The sequence below is a fragment of the Varroa destructor genome, unplaced genomic scaffold (genome assembly GCF_002443255.2).
Source record: "Varroa destructor unplaced genomic scaffold, Vdes_3.0 BEIS01000003.1, whole genome shotgun sequence".
NCBI classification, from domain to species: domain Eukaryota; kingdom Metazoa; phylum Arthropoda; class Arachnida; order Mesostigmata; family Varroidae; genus Varroa; species Varroa destructor.
The window spans coordinates 39,726,591-39,749,907 of record NW_019211456.1 but is presented as its reverse complement, the minus strand read 5'-3'; the positions used below and the strand labels follow the sequence as shown (position 1 = coordinate 39,749,907).

Sequence of the window (23,317 nt, the reverse complement as noted above, 5' to 3'; positions counted from 1 at the left end):
TATTATCATTTAAGTATATAGATATACTTATCATTGTTATACATAAAAGAAAACCACATCATTGATATGGGACTTTTCAATAAATATCTAAATGTTGTTGGATAAGGACGTTACCCCCTACATGGCAAATGTGCGGACACAGACTCCTTTAACGCTAGTTGCTTGATGTAGCATCGACAGATCGAAAAAGTCGGTCACCGTGTATTTAGTGCTTTTAGGATTATTCTAGTGATGAACGAAGTGTCACCACCCAGAACCGTCTAAATCTACCCTGCATCTCTAGAGAAGATAATGATTATTAGCGTTCAATAACATTATCACGTATAGACGTCAATATACTCTACACGCCACCATCGCCAGACTGAAATGTGACAGAGAAATAAAAACGAAATAAATTTAAAAAAATAAAGTGCAAAATATATGCCTATACATAAGTTTAGGGCGGATTGTTCAATGCGAAGACTACGCGACTTTGAACACTTACCTTAGCCTAGGTATAGCATATATCGCGTAGAGGGGATTATGGTAATATGGGAAGTTCCAATACAACTAGCCTTTGCTCGAAAACTGGCAGCCTATTGAGTCAAGTTTGTTGTCCACGCAAGTTTTCATGACGAAGCTACAGTTCCGATTTTACTTAAACGTGAATCATCGTTGTTAATTCGGAACAGGTCAGAGACAGCGGCGTTGGCGACTGCATGTCGCAGTTAATGTTGACTCAGTGATCTGTTGCGTTTGAAGATTTTTGCTCTGATTACGGTAACTCGTTCCGGTGCAAGTAAACGAGTCAGAAAAACTTCTCCCCATGACCCAAATCTGCAATCAGCCAAGCCAGCTGCTTGGGAGGGTGGAGATAACGCAGCTCTTTCAGGATGCGCCCATGTACATGCCATCTTCGTCCTTAATACGGCACACCTATTGACTGTAAATATAAAGGCTCTTTGAACCTATTAAGAATTTTTTTGCCAGGATGAACTTCCTACGTTTTCTCAAGTCGAAGTTATAATTCATTTTTATAAATTTAAAAAATAACCGCTACTTGTGTTGTCTAATATTATCAGTTTACCAAGCTTGGTTGTGATACCGTTCGACTAGAAACCATAAGTTATTTATTGTTACATAGACAAACCCTAACGCTGGTTTGTTTTGGCATGCTTCTCAATATCAGACTTGTGCCATCTTATCGTCTTGTTGCAAAATAAGGTTACGTTTGTGTGCTCTGCACGATCACGACGTTTAAATGAGCATCGTCTACAAAGCATACCCACTGATCACGACAATAGTACGGCAAACCGGACGCGCCATATAACATTTAGATTATATTACCATGTGATTGCAATTAAATATTTATCATACGCTGAAGCTACCAGATCACCAACTTAGATTATAAGTTTGTGATAATAAAGTCTTTTTGGTCTGACGGTATGAGGAACTTCCTACAAAATACGGTCATGGTCCATTCTCTAGCCAGGCATATTTCTCATGAAATGTGCACTCGACACGTAAAGACAGAAAATTGTGTTTTTGACGTATCGGCATAAGTAGAAAAAGTAATTATTTCCTACGCGTTTCTCCGCCTTCGCTGGATAGGGGACCTAACAAAATGTGATCGAATCGTTGCCTATCTAGGTCGAGCTGATTGACAAGGTAATGCCTTTTACAAGGGATAAAAAAGCATAAATTACAGTGTACGTACGTTGCTAACCAGTTCCTCTCCTATGGCGGAGTGTTTCTGAGAACGCATCGTTGACGCAAAAAAATACCTAAACATTAAAAATGCAAGTAATAATAGTCTCACTAATAATCCTACGCCCATTCATTTCGCATGGTGGCTGACGTCAAGAGAGCACTGGCCACACCGCGTAATCCGCAGTCTTTGTAAACTTGAAGCCAGCCTTCGACTTCGTGTAGAAACAGGCGTATGGTTACGCTGGCTGAAAGGAATGTCTTTATACATGGGAAAAAAGTTACTCACCTTATCGCTGCGATTCTACAGGTAAACAGGATAATTATTAACAACGTAGTGGCTCAATTTCCATCTATCACTGAGACAACTGGCCTGGCATAGTAATATAGCCTAGGCCCACTCCTATTAAATATTTTGCTAAAGGACTTCACTGATCAAACCAAAAGATCGACGAAATCAGTCGAAGTTACTTTGTATGCAGACGACTTGATGATATGCGGGTTGAACGGATAACACGTATGGTAATCTTTAGCTCTACGCGGCAGTCACAGATTTGGCACCGAATTAAACCTAAGACGGAGGCAATGGGCTTTAGTAGGGAAGGCAGGGCAATGGCCACTGACATTTTATCAGGTTGCTTCTTACATATGCAAACCGGTTTTCGTACTTAGGGCTGCCCTACTCTGCAAACGGCAGAGGTTCTATTGCGCACGTTATCAGAAGATATAGGGTATGGTAGCGTGGGCGATCAAATCTCTTAGTCGTTTGTCCCACGCAACCGTTTTCAGCATCGGTTTCAACGTGGCTTCGACTATAATGCATGGGGTACTGCCATTTGGAAAGATTTTACAATCTAATAACTAATGCGCTAAAAACGTTTTGCCTCATACACTATATATTTTGTCCCAAAATCGTTTCGCGTATCTGCCAGTCAGCTCTCCAAATACCTGTGTCGTAACCTTAAGCTCCCAGCGACAGAAGCCCTCGAAACGACCCTTAAGAACTGGGGACAAAGATTGATGGAGACTTCGTTGCTTCGGGTGCTACAAAGAAACAACGATCGGAAAGGGATCAATTGGCTAAACGTTATTCGATTTATCACGCATGGGCTCCGCTATAGACTCTGAAACCACGTTTCGATGGGGCTGACGATAGACGTAGATATTCCAGGTGCAGGAAAAATTGTGACGAATATCATGCCGTTCATTGCCCCCTGATACCATCGCTAGGACATTTGGAAAATTTCTCAAATTAGTTTACAAACTCAACAAGACTCCACATGATGCAAGGCGTCTTAAGGAGTTCTATATATTCTTTTTGATAGTGGGATATTATGCTTCTGACCCATATTTGTGAAGTTTCTGATTGCTGCCGGCAAAGACGAATAAATAAAATCTGATCGATGCCATAAAATGATTTCATATGGCCGATACAAACCACAGATTTTTTTTACCTATTGTATTGTTCTGAAAAAGTTATATCACCATCAGAGTCCTTTTTGTCAGCAATTAGAAATGATTCGATCAGACGAATAAACAAATTGGAAAATAAAAAAATGAATCCAGGCAGGTCGACGTCCTATCAATGATTTAAGTTACTACTACAACTGCTATCACTACACAGTGCCCGCAACATCTCCGCGAAGATTTGCCACCGTCAACAAGTAATCCTGTATACTTTCATTTCCCACAGTCGTCCTCTTTTACTTTGCTTCTCAGCGGCAATATATATCGTGCACCTGCTGGAACCATATACATGTAGGTATATATCGTTCAATTGTAGGCAGCCATGTAGCCGCAGAGTCGGTCTGCGTATATCCCACTTGCTGGTTGATTGTCCACCTTTCAAGGTAGAAGAGACTTGCCGACAACCATAGGATTACCTTTCTAGATATGATATGGTATGGTATACCGTCGCCACAGTCTATCGACTGCAACATCCGCTTCTCTTTACATGACCTCGTCAACCTTATGCGCCGATGTATACGCGTATAGCTGCAGAGACGGGTATCGATGAGAAATACCGTTCTGTGATAGGTTGGATGGTTTGTGGGTTAACACAAGGCGGTATTTTTAACGGCTGCTTACCCGCAGTCTCAGGCCGCCCTTCCTGCACGGAAAGGACTGCCTATCTTATACTAGTATAGTTATAGTACTGCCTAGTAAGTCCGAATAAACAAATGGATAGTGGATAACGACGTCGACACGGGTTCAATGAGCTCCTATTCTATGCGATTCATGTCCTACGTTTATTGTGGCCTTTTCGTTCATCTGAACCTTAAGCGCATACTCGCTGTAATTTTTACAGCGATTATCATCACTACAACAACAGCTTCGTAAAGATAATGACAATAACGAAAAACGTCGTCTTCGTTCCGCCTGTATCCATATAAATTCGGCAAGCGGCAAAACAAATAGTGCGCGTGCCAGAAACTTACTCGCCAATGAAGCTATCTAATTTTGTATCGAACACAGATTTTGAAAAAAATACGTCGAGCGTTCGGAACGTAATTTTGACGCATCTAGACAGTTGTTTTTGGCGGACCTGTTTTGCGCCCATCCATAGGTAGCGAACGTAGGATTATTAAACCCACCTTTTGCGGAATAATTGTACAATGTACCTTTCCATATCTAACGACCGTAACAGTTTCTATTTGTCATTATTCATATTGTCTAGCGTTATTTATTAGTACAATAAATGCGTTACTAAACATTTCAATAACAATATGAAAGCATCTTCCCGCCGTTCTGGCTAAGAGACTAAGAATTTTTCCGCCTCGACCATTGATAATTCCGATGCAAATGATCTAAGCCTAGCCTGCTAGCAGCTGCTTTGAGGTGCCATTGTCAATTACTCTATGATAATGTGTTGTAAGTTAACCCAACTAGGGCTCCGGCTGATAACAACTTATCCACGCTATGTCATAGTCGTCTGTGCCTAATGAATAAACAAATAGTTATTAAATCTTCGATGAATAGATTCGATGAAGGTTAAGTTAAACATTTATAGTCTTTTTTTTTCTTTTTTTATGGGTACATCACTCGTTCTGCTCCCTATTCAATTTCTCCTCAATTTAATCACATTACATAGAGAACCATTGCACTCCGTCTTAGCGGTCTGTGATATTATCGAATCTTGGTGATTCCATGCACCAATGCGGTTGTCTTACGTACAGTGCATGTATCACCTGTAGGAAGACAGGGAACGTAGCATAGAATTTAATAAGCTGTGTGGATTCTGAAGCCCGTCTCGTTCATTTTGCTGTTAGTGACGGTGACTTCAGTAGCGCAGGCTGTTGTCTGGGAAACGGTGCGAAGGTGCGGCCAATGTTTAGCAGCAGACGACTGCACCAGTGGTGATCGCTTAATTTTATTCTCTCTCTGTCTCTCACAGACGGCCTTCGCGAACTGCCGTGAAGTGTATAATAGTCAATCAACGAAACAGGACAACGAAACCTGAATGATAGGCAGAGTTAGGACACAGCACTTGCATATATATGACACAGGTCCTTGTCAATACCCAATATTGTTGATTTCGTGTATGATCAGTGTTACTACATATTTTAGTAAAAGTCATAGGTTCAGTCATAGCAAAACGAGATAGTATACGAATTAATTTAAAATAAATCTATTCATCGGCAGGAGCAGAGCTTAGTTGCTACGATCGCGCATTACAAATATGCAATGAATGGGCCGTATTTATCTCACTTCGGGTCCAAGTCAGCCATTCGCGAACATGTCATGAAGGTCCACACCTTGAGTCGGCCACAGATCAATGCCTAATCCTATCTAAACCTTCAGTCAATATCGAAAATAAACCATACGGCCAATCGAACAGGCAGCGCTAGCGGAAATAAATAGATAAGGGATACATATAAATATATCGAACCAATATGTCGACGTATTGTCGATAGAGAAGCGTTGTAGTTATAGGCTCCGCTGAAGAAGATATAACGCATACGTTATACGATGCGACGATTCATCATCACGAAACCATGTTCCTGCTTTAAATGTTGCTGTGGTATTGACGGATCAGGGTCAAAGGCGTATAATTATCTTTATAGCATTTCTGGGTGAAGTTGTTCTAGCCGCCATTGTGGGTCGTAGCACGCGACTGTCATGCTCTAGAAAGCAGGTCGCTCAAGAATAGATCATCGGCAAACGTAAACAAATAGCGAAAATAACGATAAGGAATACAAGACGTATGTTGATCTGTGAATGAATGAATGAATTGGTATCGTAATTGCCATCGCAAACGCGCGGCATTGAAGAACCCTACGCAGGACCACGATCGACCTTTTGATGATAGGTTTTTAAAATATGATCGGATCGCTTTTGCGACTCGACTCAACTTAAATGCTTAGCACATATACAAGCAGTGTAAACAACCATGTATTAATATATGTCGTTCTCGGATGCGTATCCATGTTCTTCTTTCATTTGTGCTACCGATTGGAGGCCTCTGTCACCGTCCAGACCGATACAGAGTAAAAATATTGGTCGTTTTCATGGTTTTAAGGTAATAGCTTCAGCAGTATAAGTCGCGTCACATTGACGTTAGGCTCATTTGAGGCTTGAGACTAATAGATGTGCGCTAAAATTGTTGGAATGCCTTTATTCAGATTTAAAAAATAGCGCCTTAAAGCTACATGTAATTTGTGTAAAAATTCCTTGTGGTTTATAATGTTATTACGACAAAGGCACAAAAGCTCTTCGGTCCATAAGAAAATAATTTGTATGATTCCGGGGTATGATCAACAAGAGTTATCAGGAGAACCGGCCCAAAAATGGCGCTGTCATATTCATCTACAAATGTCGATGTGAAAGACACTTCTCGTAGTAACCGACCAATTAGAGAAAAAGTTGATGAATCTATTACGAAAATTGACCAAACCCGACACCCAAACCCATAGTTATGTATATAGACCAAACCCGTAGTTATGCTATCGTCAATAAACTGAAACTCTACTAAACAGTTTCAAACAATTTGAAGGGAAATAGCTACAAAAAAAAAACTTAGTGTTTGAACGGACGAATCGACGTAAACGTATTTATCCGATCGTATCTCCATCTGCGAAACTTCACAAAAGGGCCACGATATCAAGCTATTTTTAAAGCAATTGATCACGTCATGAAACGTAGATAACCTACAACAATCAAATGTAAATAAATAAAAAAAAAAAAAACAATTTTTAAAAATGTGTTTTACAAAAGCTAAACCGACGCCAAACAAATCGAGGGTGTGTCTGGTGGGATTGCAAAGGGGTTGTCCCTTAGAAGCTGCTGATATCCGGAAAGACGATCAGTTCGCATCTCTGTCATGAACAGCCAAGAAGATCGCAACAAATCATTGAAAAAAAAATGACCGGAAGCTGCGAACAGATCTATCTTGGGAGAACGACAATCAACAGGGCAGTACTTTTGAATGATTATTTGTAATTCCATAGGTCGACCCGATTGAACAGTAGCGAATGATATAGACGACAATTTTAGCCTAACTCTGCATTTGAACTATGGAATATTGCTATTGTCAAGGATTCAGCGAATAAGATTTCATGTATCTTGATGATGTCACGAAAAGACTTGCGTTACTAGCAATACATCCCGGTACATGATTACAAGTGCGCTCTCAATGTGAAAACACCCCGTCGCGCGCCCCTCACAATAGATCAATCACCGGGTAGTATATATATACGATTTAATTCAGATCGCCGTTGTTAGTCACAGATTTTGTCGCTTGTAGAAACCAAATATTATCCATCCAGTACGTAGTCCTTTCATTAAATAATAAATTATGTAAAAGTATGAGGACGTCAGCGTATCTTCACCTCACTTATCCTCGTACGGAAAACGGAAGGCTTTTCTCCCTCATTTAAATGCCTCACATCTACATGTCAGATGCTTGTCGAAGGGCAATATATAAACATTTGCTGCTATAGAAAAATTGACACAGTTTTGTCAATAGTAGCCAATGGGAGCAATCATGTGTGAGTTCAGCATTGTTTATCTCTGTTTCACAATGAATCATCTACGGTTCGCAATTCTTTTCTATGGGCATAACAGTCCTCACACTTTAGACTTTGTATTAAATTTTTTGATCGGTACCTAGCGAGAATGCTTGAACGCTGTTCCACATAGGTATTTTGTAGTACAGCACTTTTGGAAATAGCCTCTGAAACCCATCCGATGTAGGTTCAGCCGAGACCAATTAGGGGATATGATTTAACCACCCACAATTCGGTCACGAAACAGAGCACCCTATCGTCAAGCAATTCTAATATGGCGACTTTTTACTTTGCATATAGATCGAGATAATTTCCTTGCTTCGCTCAGAGTAGCCATTGTAGCAGAATAGTAATTGACCATTTTTTTAGGACGATTTTCATTTTGACGCTAAACTTATTATAAACATATAAGTGGTGCGGTTGCCGTTAATCATTTATCAAGTAATAGCTTAATATATTGCACGAAGCTTTTCATGACCAGATTCGTCCTGCACAGTTCCCCAGGTCTGATTTTTTACAAATTACCTTGTAAACATCGAAGCAAACACGAATGAACGCACGAAAAAAAAAAACGGCTTTTTATGCACTGCTAGGACTTGCATTAATCTTTCTAAGAATGTTAAAAAAGTAGATTTAATTGCAACGCGATTATAACCGCTATAATAAAGTCGACCTAACGACTGAGCTTGGTCCACGCCAATAAGGGACTGATATAGAAAAACTATATATATATATTAATAAACTAGGACAATCAACAACGAGAGAGAAAAATAAAGTATTAGCTCAGTACCTACTGGTATAGTTACAATGCCTTCCATAGGTTTGTTGAAACAATTCCACACAAGTCTCACTCCTTTGGCTAAGCTTTTATTAAGGTGCAGGTAGTTGATGTTTCAAGGGCTTGTTTATGTAAGAGGTGTAACTGATAGTGCTATCAATTTGTCTGTATAAATGCATAGTGTTAATAATATCCGGAAGTGAACTCAGGCTTGTTTAGGTCAGACACTTGAGAAATTTACCCATGGCAGGTGCCTGCAAGTCCGTGCAATTGCTGTTCGCTCTCTGTGAGCCGATTTTTTTAACGACAGGACCCAGATACATATCTATATATATATATATATATATATTCAAATTGTTATTGACAAATTTAACAGTAATCAAAATATAACGAAACTAATAGGGCTACACGCGAGTATCTGCACAAAAAAATGCATCTAGGCACAATGCAGTATCGGTATTTCATGTGTGCTTTAAAGATGATGCGTTCTGTATTGTGTTATCGAACGTTATGTACTTCACGGGCTAGATTATACACGGTAAGTACGTTATGATAGATAATTGCAGTCAGCTAGCAAAAAAACATAATTGGCGATTATAATTATACGGGGCTTATAAACTGCGAATATCAATTATTTCAATATCATGGAGCAATATTTCTGTGTACGTACGTTCTTGTCACGAAAGTATAGCGATATCATTACTATACGTATGAACGATAGGCAGGCCCAATTACAATAAGTTCGAACGATTGACCTTGATGACAAGCATATAGTGCATACATATCTCTGGGCCACCTATAGATTCTGTCAAAAAGGGCATATGCCAAACTTCGTTGCCTCCGTGTTTATCGTCAGAGTTTGCTTTACCCTTCCGGAACTGACCCGATTCAAAACAACTTGATTGACAAGTATGTTTGTCATTCGTAGCGTCGTCCGAAGTGTGCTCCCGCTGCCGCCGTGTATTGCCCTGGGGCAAGCAGGGTATAGCCCATAATTGGACTAGTAAATATTTACATAGCGAGATATTTAAGTGTAAAATCGTCCTCCTTCCCATAGAACAGAATTATCCAATAGAATTAATTAGTTGCTATTGAGTTGTTAGCTAAAAACGAATAGTAAATCAGTGAAATCCCTAACTTCTAACTCGTTTGATACTGGGCCGACTAACAGTTGGGAACACGAGGGTGCCACAATCGCATAGCTACCAATCAACAAAGACGCGATATATAATATGAAGTAAGCGCAGAACCCTTCAACCATTTACTATGTGCACTCAGCTGGTGCCTTTAATCACAGAACAATTCATTCGGGTTAAAGAGTATCCATATCTTTCGGGACAGGTAAGCATTAAAAGTAGCAAATTTTGAAAAAGGTAGGAACAAGTCTTGGCGTTTAAAAACGGATAGGCTCCTTGCATAGGACTAACTCTAATGAGGACCTTTCTGCAGTTGACGCTGCAGAATTGTCCAATCGAGAAATGCGCCATCTTTCTAAGTCATTTGATTCTGCTATATTGATGTCGTTGGATGTTACGGACAATTGCTGGAGAGTCGGCAAGAAGCTCTGCTAGGCCTGCTTAACATGTTGAGGTTAAATGTTCTAGCAGCCGCGGAAACGTTTACCATACTAGCATTTTTTTTCAAAAACACCCCCTTATTTTCGCAGTTGTCAGTAGCGGTGAGTTACACTATTTGAATAGTCCTGGTACCTCATCGATCGGGCGCTTGTTACTCTTGGTTCCATATGAAAAATCTATCAGTACGTTTCACGTACAGGTAGCCATAGATAACTTGCCTATAAAGGCAATAGCCGTAACGTTACCTATTACGTAAAACAGTTCAGGGGAAACTGGCTATTGACAAGGCGCACGCGCATATTGCGAAACGCATATGTCATCTGTGGCAAATGATAATACCGAGCACGTAGTAACAGTTTCTACGTGTATAGCTCACAAAATACCTATAAAGTTATCGCAACATTCAGTAGAGAGTTGAATTTTCACATTCGACAAAGTCGTAAACGGCGTTCCGATGTTTCAAAGCATCTACTACGATTATACCTCTTGAGCATCTGATCCCGGAAGGGTGAATAGCTTTATCTCTAATACAAATCTATGTACGATCATGCAATGCACGCATAGATAGTAGATAATAGGAATACTAAATCCACGCTTTTAATGTCTTTCTGTTTATCCTATTCATTGTCCTATGCAACAGGGTCCAGGAGTCCGACGGTGGCTTCTTCGAGAATTTCACCGCTTTGTCATGGAGACAGGAGAACAGGAGGCTGCAAGTTGCCCGAGAGGTTCGTTTCCCCCGCAGATATTTGCGCGCATTACCTTTCTTACTGTAACGCATAACACGTGTAAGCACAACACGTATACATTTAGTCGCATGGCAGAACTGTTCGGGATTACATTTTGATCATTATTTGTTTTTTAGCGCTAGAATTTCCAGGGTCTTTAACGTCTAGCAACATCGCAGACGACATAGCATGAATAATCTCCCTGCCATCCGGCTTTTGAATTATATATTACTAGTAGTTTTAGGCGGGAACGTTTGTTCCACTATAAAAAAAAAAGCCCAACAACGAATTTATTCTTTTAGCATAGTTTTACCTGTTCTTCTGGGCCACTTTCCAAAACAAAGTGAAGGCCAATTATGTTTGGTAACGGTCACTGCATTGAAGTGGATAACATGATCAGCGTGAGAACTGTGTAGACAGGCCAAGTATATGTGTATATAAGTAAATATTGTTGTACTTGTTGTATCAATGTTGCTATTGTTGTTGTTAGCAGTGTGCTACGCGTGAAATGCTTTTGAAACAAAATTGGACTACTACATTAGTTTTGTAGCCTATGCTTAGACGTGTTATCGAAGCGGAATAACTATAGTGTTCAGCCAGTACTAACAAGTTTAACCTTCTGAAAGTTGAGACTGCTGTTCGCTCCCGATTGCTTGAATTTTTCACTAAGTTTCCGGGTTACCTACTGCAGTTATTTCTAAGGTTCGGCAGCTTTTTCCCCAGAGCAAATTATTCATTTTGGAAATAAATTGCAATGAAGTTCAACATTTTCCGGGTACATACGTATCTAAAATTTTATGCCAACTGAATTATTACTCATCTTGCATTTTCTCTGCTATATGGTGTAGGTCATAGGTTTTGTCATCGACTATATATTGAGGCTATATAGGACAGTCTGTTATGTAACGTAGCCAAACGGATTCGAGTAGCAACACTGGGTTTCCCACACAGGTATCATTCAATAATTATTAATTATCCAGTACAAAATAAATGTCCTTGAAATATAAAGAACTTCCCCGAAATGTTAACTACTATCGTATGTTTGATCGGAAATGAGCATAAGGCTCGAAAAATCCTAACAGACTACCCGTTGGTTGTTACTCAACGCAATAACAAGAACGGCAACAGTCATCTTGATAGGTACGATGTCCATTTGTCCTCTACGGGGTAGATAGAACGATTGCTATAGTGAGCGATAATGTGATAATATTCCAACAAAGCAATCTTCTGCTTGAGTCCGCCCGAGAGCGCCTACGTAGGCATCCTGCGCTTGTAAATGTCTCCTTCCAATCAGTGTTTCACTATTTTTTACTATTATGTTTCTATGCCCAGTTTGGACAATGTAAACAATGCGAGCGCTACCAATCGCTTTACCTCAGCTACCGAGCTTCAGTTTGTTCTGCACGCTTCGTTAAACGTCTGACATATATGTACAACTTTTATGGTCGATTACAAAAACGGTACTTTTAGCTGGCAATGCGTGGTCTGAGTAGATTTGCCTATCCTTTTTTTGACTCTATAATTGACCTTAAACAGGTTTCTACCCACTGCTATGATGAGAAAACAATTCATATAGAGCAATCACCAATTGATCCGTACGCGTCCCTCAAATGGAGACAAGTCGAAATTATAACTAGCGTAAAAACAAATGTATAAATATTCAGAGATTTCCAGGATAGAGGCGGTCGTTGCTATACCTAACCCAGTCCGCAACATTCCAAAGGCGTCTTACCAAACCTTCTTCCAAAGCAAGGTATAATAGTATTTTGCCAACTGCTCTAAATCTTTTATCACGTAACTGCTGAATAGGCCAGTACCGTTTCCTTTATGCCACAACTGTACAGTGGCAGAAAGACTGCCTGCGACCTTAGCGCATATATATCCTCGAAAGTGGGTTGAAATTACAAGACTCCAGTTCGGGAAATAATGCGAAGTCATTGGAGCCTTCGCAACGAGAAAATCGCCGATCCAGATAGGGTCCGTAACAAACATCTCAAATGCACTGTCGTTCTGGCGTTACTTACCTTTTAATAAATGTTCATATATATTGGCACAGCCTCAACCCAATGGAGACACGCTACACTGTTAGTGATCCCTAATAGAAAAGGACAATCCACTAGCGCCATCATCATGGGGCAGAATAGTAAGAAAAACAAGGCGTTTGTTATTAGATGTTCTTCGGCTTGCTGGTTAAAAGATTGGGCAAGTATTGTAGATACGTCGGAAAAACTGGCTCTATTCAAATGACACGGCTGAAATACCAAACTTTACGTCAGTTCTTTAAATACATCTACCGTTCTAACTACTTTTAGGTCTTCCTACTTTACTCGGAGGTGGCAGACGATCTTCTGCCCCTTACACCTATACATGCATATTAGAAATTACCATCGGGAGGAGAGCTTTGTCCGTCGCCCGTAGTTAGTTTGAAAGCTGGCCATCTCCGCTGGCTGTACTCCGCTTCTGCTGGTGCACGTAATAATATATGTCGACATTACTGAATACGATCTGTAAAAAACGATTAAATCAGCGCTCGTGTATGTGTGCCATAAGTAAATCCCGAGTCGAGATTAAACAGTAATATTGTATAGTCAGTACAAATAAGCGGAACGAACACTTTGGAAGCATTTTTATTATACACCTAAATATTTGCGAACGGTTACCATGTAGGTCGTTTAATTGTTGAGTCTGCGTCCTTGGCAGACGCTTCCATCTGAGGGAATATAGCGCACTGAAAAAGTGACATTACATCCGCTTACATATTTTCCCTTCATCTCTCCGTGTTGCTCTTTGTGTGTTCGTTTAAACGACCGTAATAAACACAACTGGTAAGTTCTTTGTCGTAAAGTTATCTAAATAAGATGTATATATCAGCCCGACAGTCCAGCACTACCGCTTGCAGGACAGAATAAGGAATTTTTTTCATATTTTCTGTTATATAAAGTGTCACCCTATTAAATATCATCTACTAGAAAACGTGCAGTGATCTCCGGCTGATGTTCCCATGATCAGTGCAGACTTACAATCGCGCCGTTCACCGCAAGGGGGTCATCACGTCTTTTTGTTTGCGCTAGCTACAGCGAATGGCTATAACAAGCCACCGACAAAAATGTCATACAGCGTCTCCGTTGGGATATCGCCCGCGTATAACTGAAGACGATCATGCATGATAACCTCTAGCGACAAGAAGCTACAACCGTAACAGCAACAGAAGCTGCTGCTGCCGCCTCCGCTGCCATCTTCCAGAAAAAATCCACGTGCTGCTTTTCCCACTGCTATTCAAGAAAGCGACCGCAGGAATCCAACCAGCAACAAAGTTATGAGTCCACCTTTCATCCACAACTTAAACTTGTGCATCATAGCTTTGTTTTTATCTATGTACGTTTCACTCTCGCTGACCGTTTCTCCTGCTCAGCTTGTTATAATGTAATGCTCTTTCTCCTACTAGCGAAATAACAACATATTTAATTATCTAAGAACATACGATATAAAGCAGACATCAGCTTGCCTTAGGGTAGTTATTATTAGTGTTGTTCGAGTGACAGCAGTAAAAAAAACCACAGCAGCTGGCGACAATAAGCCAATCTCACATTAACAATTGCTGCATGATCCGCTACTGATTTCCGCGTCGATTCGATGATCAGAGGCCATCTGACGCTGGCGGAGCAAAGAGAGCTAGCAAAAGTGCCAATCGTAGTAACAGATGACAACAATGGTGATGTTGGTGGTCAAATCGATAGCGTCAAACTGACGTACTGCGTACGCGCCATCTCAACGAAGCAACCTGGGTTCCGGAAAGAGCGCTCGACAAAAACGTCGTCCAGGATCCTGTTGGTCGACGTTAAGGGAGCACTGGCCACGCCGCGCAATCCGCTATGCGCGATGTCTAACGACATCGAAATAGCCTTCGACCTGGAGTCCAGGAACGAGATTATGCTCAAGGTTCTGCCTAAGGTGGCCGTCCCTATGAATGTACTTGAACGTTCTCATTGCGGTTTTACGGTAGCACAAACTAATCATTGACAACAAAGTCGCCGAATTATCTCCTTTCACACAGACAACTAACCTGGTTTAAAAAGACAACCTAAAACCTCATCTCACAGGAGGGGCTTTCCGATCAAATAAAAAAGCCGAGGAAATCGGTCAATATTATCTTATATGCACACGCCTTGAGAATATGCAGGTCGAACAAATTTTAGCCCAGCTCCGCTCAGCATGCAGACTGAGGACTAGCCGTAAGTCTGAGCAAGACGGCTCGAAAAGAGGCGGAACAGTGGCCACTGATATTTTAGGCCTTACTAGGCTGTTTCTTACTTATATGAAGCAACGTATGGTAGATGCGTCGTTTGAGAACGGCAGGGAACGTCAAATATTTAAATTCCGTCAAAATCTCGTTCCTCAAAAAAGCACTGAAATCACCTTTGCGTATATCCTAGTCAAGTCGCCGCTGCTGCTTTAAGATCTACGTTGTCGATCTAAGCTCCCAGCGACCGAAGCTTTTAAGACCGACTTCAAGATCTGGAAGCGAGAGTTCACTTGATTGATAGGGACTCTATCATTTCGGACACGATGACAAACAGCAAGTGAAAAGCGATAAACCGGCTAGATATGTACGTCGTCGATTGCTTTGCCGTGCATGGGTTCCACGTAGACTCTGCAGAGAGCCAGGTTTCTATAGGTCTGACAATACATGCGGGTGCTTTAAATGCAGGGAAATTATGATAAATATCATGCCACTCGTTGTCCCTTGGTGCCACCTTTAGGACATCCGGTAAACTCCACAAGATGCATACAACCCATATGGAGTACGCATCCATACACTATCTACACATGCGACGTTTTCAGCTACAAGTAGCAAAGGTAAGTGAATGAAACCTAAGTTATATATTGAAATTTAGTACGAGGAATACGTTCGTTGTGCAGCCTAAACTTAGATTGAGGAATGACTCATCTAAAGCTTGGTATGGTTAGCGTGAATCTAGTGCTATAGTTTTTTTTTTATCTAAGTCTTATAAGTTACGAAGTTACTCATGCCCTCTTTCTTATGAAAGATATTTTCTTAGACCCTATTGATGCCGTGATTCCTTTAGTTCTTATATTATTAACTACCTAATCTTGGTGGTTGGTTTTAATTCAACATGCTAAATTGGTTAAAAGGCTTAAGTCTGTAGTTACTGCCAATACCTGTAACGTTACTAACAGCAGAGGTCACAATAACGATTATATCTGGTTATCTAGCAAAATTTTCATGATAGTAAAGTTAGATTCATACATAGACAATTGTTCGTAATTATCGTTTGACCATGCACGGATCCATCGACAACAAGATCTTAAACATCGCGCAGAAGCGGTCAGCGGCAGTAGCTGCTACAGCGTCCCACTTCAGGGGACCACAAAGTTAGTGGGTCCAGAGAGGATCAGAGACGAGGGAAAGAGCGCCTCCTAAAGGATGGGCAAACTTTAACATGACAAAAGAAAAGGCAACGACATTAGTAAAATGCCCCTCTGTAATTTTTCCGCCTCGAAAGCATTATACTAGTCTACTGAATGATAGCGCTGTATTCCTCCGTTTCAGCTATATTTCTGCATCCCGTGAAGCTAAGCTGGTTATTTGAATGGGTCGACAGCGTCCCTTCTAGAAAAAAAGGCGACGTTGATTGTCTAGGTGAAGTGTAAGTTCAACGTTATCTAACTTATCCTTTAATGTTAGATAACGTCGATTCGACATGTGGGGGAAGAAAGATGTCTTAATAGATTTGGACTTATTGTTGTAGCAATTGAGGTTTGAATCCAATGCAGTTGATTGGAGCTGTTGACCTTAACTCATCCATACGCATATATTTACAAGTCGACCTAAATGAATCTGTATAGAGAAGATATGTTGCTAAATGAGGTCGTTGTTGTATCTGTGCGGACATCAAGCAAATGAGCTGTTACAGGTGGAGAATATACCTGTAACAATTTTCACGTTACCCTAAAATAAATATACCTATATAAGGAAATTACGAAAGGTAAGCCTTGTAATCCCTATGAAAATATATCAATTCTAACATTCATTAAGAAGATACAATAAACCTGCCACTGAAATTGGTTATCCGCTAGCATAAATTGACATTAACCATTGTACAGCTTAAACGCAATGCTAGTACCCAACCGTCATTTTTCCGTGACAAATGGAATATAACCGTATAGAAAACGTATAAACGATGTCATTGCAATAGTTTGCGTTATTAATTTTCTGATAAAAACTAAAGTAAAATAACGTTTGAAAAGCACTAGCTTTTCGTTGATCTCCATATAGTGCTGCGCCCGCAGGGACTACTATCTTGAGGACACGTGGTACTCTAGACGCGAAACCTGGCATAGGAATTTTTCATTTCGTGCTGGGAGTCAATTAAATGCAGTAATCCAGGAGTGACAAATGTAGAACCTGGGACATTTGTTAGGTTCCTTAATAGTTTTCTATAGGCACTTCCTTGTGTAACCATCGTACAATATGGTACATCTGCTGAGATTGAAAGAAGATTAGCGCAAATCGCTTTTTCCAGTGACACTTTCTCTATTTGGTTTGTTGTCAAATATTATTCTATTATTACTAATCGTCCGCCAATCGGAAGGCTGCTAAATTGATTTTCGCTGGCCTTTGCCCGTTCTTCTGACTACGGTGATCCTGATCATGATGCTGTTCGGACGTGAAATTAGCTAAAGCAGATGAAGACTGATGGCAGAGGTGGAAATCAAGGCTAGGTGTCCAAGATTTATGGCACTTTTTCGAAGGGGGTGCGGAAAAAGTTTTTTCTGACCACTGCTTGGAGAAGGGTTGGCTAAACCGCTCCGACATCGGACCTTGGCGTCTTTCCCAGAGGAATGGACATGTGAGCTACTGCGTGTGTGGGCAGATGACTTTCGAGTTTGTCAGCACTGGATATGGTTTGCGAAATGTGGTCAGTATTAGTAATGAAAAGCTGCGGGTCCCGTTGCTACCGTTCACCCATGTTACAGATCAAGCGTTAACCCATTGGCAGCGACGAAGTCGGAAAGCTATTCAGTCCCTTTTACTTTTTTTGTTAGAGCAGACGAGGTGGTGAATTAATCTATATGCCCACCTGTCATATAGTGTACATAGATTCATATATAAAACTTGTTAACACATATTCTTAATAATATATAAAATCAGATTACCGGTGATCGGCTATTTGCGTTAGTTCTGAGAGACGCATAATATACGACCTGTGTGATGAAAAGTTATTTTCAGTATATTAAGTCCTAAGTATTTCGGTCACTATTGCAATAGAAGATCGAGATGTAAAGCGAATAGATTGCATTTGTGCTGGCACTAGCGCGCAGTGACTAGAATTACTAGATGGAATACACCTTCACATATATTTTGTTGCGTGAAGACTAATTTTCCGGCGTCGGTAGCCGGGTAGGATTATCGATGGTGGTGAAACGTTTGACTCACCAGTAAGCTGGCAGTAAAAACCTGAATAGTTTGAAAAGTGTTATTAGGCCTCAGTTGATTATCTCACCCGATATCTTTTCATTGTTATCCATCTTTTCGTTGTTCAGCCTTACTCACGTTGCTACTAATTAATCCCTACGGGCTGAATATAGTATCGCCGACAAAGGCTTGATATATAAGCGGTTAATATAATAATCGAAATAAATTAATCCGAGTTGAAGCGTTGTAAAGGCCCTATCGTAGCTCATCTAAATCGGTCCATGATTTCGAGCTTCCTCTGAAAAGCTGTTTCCCTACAGCAGAAAATCTATCAAATATTACTTGAAATTGACGGTCGTTATGTTAATTACCTTCACAAGCTTTCGTTCCGACGAACATGGTCAGAAATGATTCAGTCAAATTGAGCTATAGTACCGACTCTTCTAGGTTTCTCAAGGTTTCCCAGGTTAGGTGTTTCTTTTAGGCCTTCATTATAAATGCTACTGAACTTTTGGGATGACGTTATGCCAAGAACCATTTTTACTGACTAGCAACACAAAGCAAAAGAAACACTGTTTTTACCATAAGAAAAAAAGACATTTTTTATACTATTAATAGAAATCAGGCTTCTGAAATCGCAGAATATTTTAAAGACAATTATTTTGATCTAACTTGTAGATGTGAAATTTAAGTCAGCCTTGCGGACAGTGTGGTTATTTGTTTGTGTTTCGTTTGTAGCTTTGCGTGCGCGTAATCAAAAGCTGATACTTCCACAGACAAAAGGTACTTGGCTGACCAGTTCAACACAACAGGTACTTCTTGGTTATAATTGTAATCTATGCTGCGTATTTCTTATGATATGCGGCAACGTGGTATTAAGCCTCAGATATCACTCTGCCATTTCATAGGTATTACACATAATGTGAAGATTCTGTGCAGGTGTCGGAAACATATCTGACGCCGGCCCGCACTGGTACGGCTTTGGACTCTGAACCTTCGATCTTCCTGTTCTTAACAACTGATTGACAATGAGTGAGCAGTATATCGCGCGATTCTTACAATTCAAAATATGTCTCTACCTTCTTCATAGGTATTACGCATAATGTGAAGATCCTGTGCAGGTGTCGGACACACCTTTAACGCCGGCCTGCACTGGTACGGCTTTGGACTCTGAACCTTCGATCTTCCTGTTCTTAACAACTGATTGACAATGAATGAGCAGTACATCGCGCGATTCTTACAATTCAAAATATGTCTCTACCTTCTTTTGCCCCCCTCCCCCCCCTCGTTCCCCTTCCCCCCCCCCCGTTTTTTCGTTTCCCACAAAGAAGATATCCCCTCCCAGAGGTATCTGTGCTGACTAACTAAGATGTTTCACCCATACGAAAACCATTATTGAGCAGTATTTGTTCCAGTTTACTTTCGGCACTACTTTGGCATTTACTTGAATTCTCATGATAGTTGGATTTTATTGCATTTATATTTGTGGTATATGGGGGCGCTCGATTATTCATGTCTTTTTTAGTGGATAGCAGCGAGAATCGGCGCAAAAACAGCGATGTTTCTAAGGGCCAAGGAAATCCCTGTGTTTATTTAGCGAAACGAGTACAGTTATTGCATTCCTAGTTTAACGGTATCTCACAGCATTATGCAGGATCCACTGTGACTTACAGATTTATCTTGTTCCCGTTTCGAAGTACTCTGTACAACTGCGAATTAAACTCATTCTTGTGTCCCGCATTTCGTGGTTCCTTCTCTAAGCGTTAAGGCAGCAATCTGTTCATCAAAACCTGCAGTTGTTAGCAAAAAACAGGTACAATTTGGTTCTCAGAATTCAGGCGCCTAATTGCGTTCACTAATGCTGCCTTGTAAACGAGCGTTCGTGTTCTCATGGACTTGAAGTCGATGAAAATTGCGCTCGTTCTGTCAGGTATGATTTAAAAAAAACGAAACCCAGCGCGGGCTTTCCTTTTCGGAGCGAGCCAGGGTACATACAGGAAACTGTAAATCAAGTAGTAAATTCCTCCTACAACGGTCAGTACTATACCACCAATCAATACAATGGTAAACGTGGAAATGGTAGGGGTCATGCAGTGCCGAATGGCGCCGCCCTGAGGGCCTGGCGAAATAGCCAATGGAGGCGGCAGCGGTGCCTCCTTCACCCTTCTCACCTTTTTGCTCTTTTGAACTTCCTCGTCACTTTTTTTAGTTTGTTTCTTGGACTGCTCGATAGACCTCTGCCTCATTTGCTTTCTAGCTCTTGAGCGAGCTGCCCTCGATAGCGGCGACTCGGGTCCTAAATCAATTGTTTCCTCTAGGCTTTGTTTCCGATTCATCGTTCTAGATCCCTCTGCAGCTAGTAAAGCATGCGTGAACTAAAACACTGTTTTACTTTTGTCCGACTTCCTTTGTGAGGCATGAACCTAACGTGATTCTGGCCTGAGCTTACGGCTGCTACGCTACCAAGTCCCCATTTTGGGGCTCACCAATCCTGTCAAATCGCAGATACAGGCCAAGAAATAAGAACGGAACCGGACTAACAGTCGTCGGTGTATTCGCACCGCACCGAAGTTGCGGACGTCTTATGACGAACTATCCGAATTTGAAGAATACACGGTTCTCGCAGTGTTTGATAAATAAGATCAGGAAAGAAATGTTTGTTCCAGCAAAAGCAGAACAGTGCGGCTAGGAAACAATATTTCAAAAGCAGAATTTGCGACGAAACGTGGAGCTGTCGGCTAATTGAAAATACAGTATTCACCAATATTTTCTTGCAGCAGCTGCCTGTATCTTTAACCACCTCCGGCGATGGAGCGTTGCGTCGTCGTCAAGGTTGCGTCAGTAGTTTCATAACAGCAAACGACTGAATAATATCCTCTACAATCGACGAATACTAGATTTCAAAAATGGCGCGCATAGGCTTGTTTCGTATTTGGTCTGCGCAGACATATAACGGGGATCAGCCGCGACATTAGGTGAGCTTGGTCTGTTTATATATCAAAAACGTTAGGTGACGCGAGAATCAAGCAGTCGCTTAGTAGATGTTGTTAGAAACTTGTTAACATTCACTGTCCGGGACATACGCTTCAATTCTAGAAAGACTAGCTATTTGTCGTACTGGGATAGGACAAATTCAACAAATTCAGATTGAGCAGGATAAAAACGATGTAAAGAAAAATGCATAGTCTGCTTTAGCTGTCGCAGTAGTAGAAGACGCCTTTGAGATACAAAATGGCGATGGCTTCGTAGCCGTACCCAAGAAATTCAGATTTGGGCGTCTAAATTTCGAGAACCGCCATTATAGTACAATTTACAGGAAGTTACCTATTGGTACCATTTTCTATGCACTGACTCAGTCTCGAATTAAACAAAAAATAATTTGATGAACGGTTTTGTTAAGCAGGGAAGTCCAATTGGAAATATTCACTATTGGCAGCTGACGATTTCCGCTGACGAACGTGAACTTATCTGGGTAAGACCCGGGTACTTGCAGTACTTTCGGAACGAAAAAGTATCCAATATACGAGGTGGTATTTAAGGGTCAGATCTCGGTTCATCTGTCGCAAGAGACTGACCCCAAATCAACCTCGTGTTATCTGTCGCTAGGAGAAACTGAATCTGAAAGTGAAAGTTGTGGCGGTACTACATGAATACAGATATCATGTACTGGCCGAGGTGCATTGGGTGTCATCTCAACGGTTTAGGAGGATGAGACGATGCAAACCATCTAGAAACCGATCGGCCAATTTAGAACTAACCCATTAAAAAAAATTACCATGAAATACCCTTCAACAACAACGTCAAATGAGTTTCCTCGAAAAATTCCATTCACATTAGCCCAACGTCGTCCTGTTAACTTAGCACGTAGTTAACAGCCAGTGGCACTGATCGTCGCAGAAAAAAATTTTTCTAGCAGTGTTTCTGAAGAAGGATCATAAAAAATCAATGTCAGCCAATACGTAAGGATGCCATTGTTCGTTGTCGAGTATTTTACTAGGTTTGTTTTTGTAGCGTCAAATATTCATTAATACCTCTTCTTCGTGATACTGCCATTATGTTATGTTTGAAAGTACACGTAATTGATTTATTTTATGTCCTATATATGTATTCATAAATTCATCATCAAGATAAGTAGTGTCCAATAGTATTTAAACCTCAACCAAACATTCGTCTAATCGATGGAAGTCCCTGGGTCGTAAGGCATGGTGTAGCCAATAGGGTCCAGTCAACGTTGTTTGTTACAATTATATCAGTGACAATGTTGAATATACGATTATTTTATTATTATTTAATTTAACGCAGAAGTGAATTTTAAGCTCTTAAGATCTGTGTTCAGTCACGTACAAAATAGAACACGAGGCCACGTGACGAGTTGGCTGCAGTGATAGGCACCCGAGTTCTATGAGTTTTCACTGACTCGTTTAGCAGGGAGAGCCCGCTCGCGACGTTACCTTTCAAAGAGGGACGGACGAAAGCTTCATGTTTGCGACGAAAAATTCAGTTAGAGCTACTTCTTTGTTGTGTCGTAGTCTGCTTATTTGCACATATCTTCAAGCCACGTTCGAAACCGTTAGGAAGTAATCTACATTAGGGCACACACAGGCACCTACGTATTAACCGTAAACACGGCGAAGTAGTGGTTCTGTAAAAGGTTAACGTTAATTGTAGTCATCCAAGTGTAACTTGCGAACTTAGCAATGCTGGCTGATGAACTTTACGATATCTTATTTGACCTAACTCACAAAACTTATCTGCCCATTGTAAAGCGTTCTTCCAACAACTACTTCAGTGTCTATAGAAATATATAGTACTTCGGTGTCGTACCTCTTGCATAAAATTACGCGGAGAATGTGTTGTACAGAACAGCTATATAGTACTAAGCAAAAATTTGCAAGTATATTAATTATACTTATTTTATGAATTAACGCACTCTGAATGATGTAGAATGAAAAACAACTTTCCTGAAGAAGGTGGTGAATCCACATTAGAGAGAAAGAACGGACTTTAGAATTGTCCCTATAAACCTAAATCTGTCGGGCCACATCCTTTTTTAATATATTACATATCTGTCAAAACCTACATAATGGCACTTGACGTTGCAAAGA

The 23,317-nt window shown here is 40.7% G+C and overlaps 1 protein-coding gene across 7 annotated transcripts in view; it reads left to right on the top strand.

Annotated features, from left to right (window-relative positions):
• unc-13-4A (BAI1 associated protein 3) overlaps positions 1-23,317 on the top strand; it is a 162,233-nt gene that overhangs the window by 63,991 nt on the left and 74,925 nt on the right. For all 7 annotated transcript variants that reach the window (XM_086982794.1, XM_086982796.1, XM_086982795.1 and 4 more), the window contains one exon: positions 10,687-10,774. In XM_086982794.1, the coding sequence (XP_086838920.1) occupies positions 10,687-10,774 (88 nt within the window). The remainder of the gene's footprint in view (positions 1-10,686; positions 10,775-23,317) is intronic.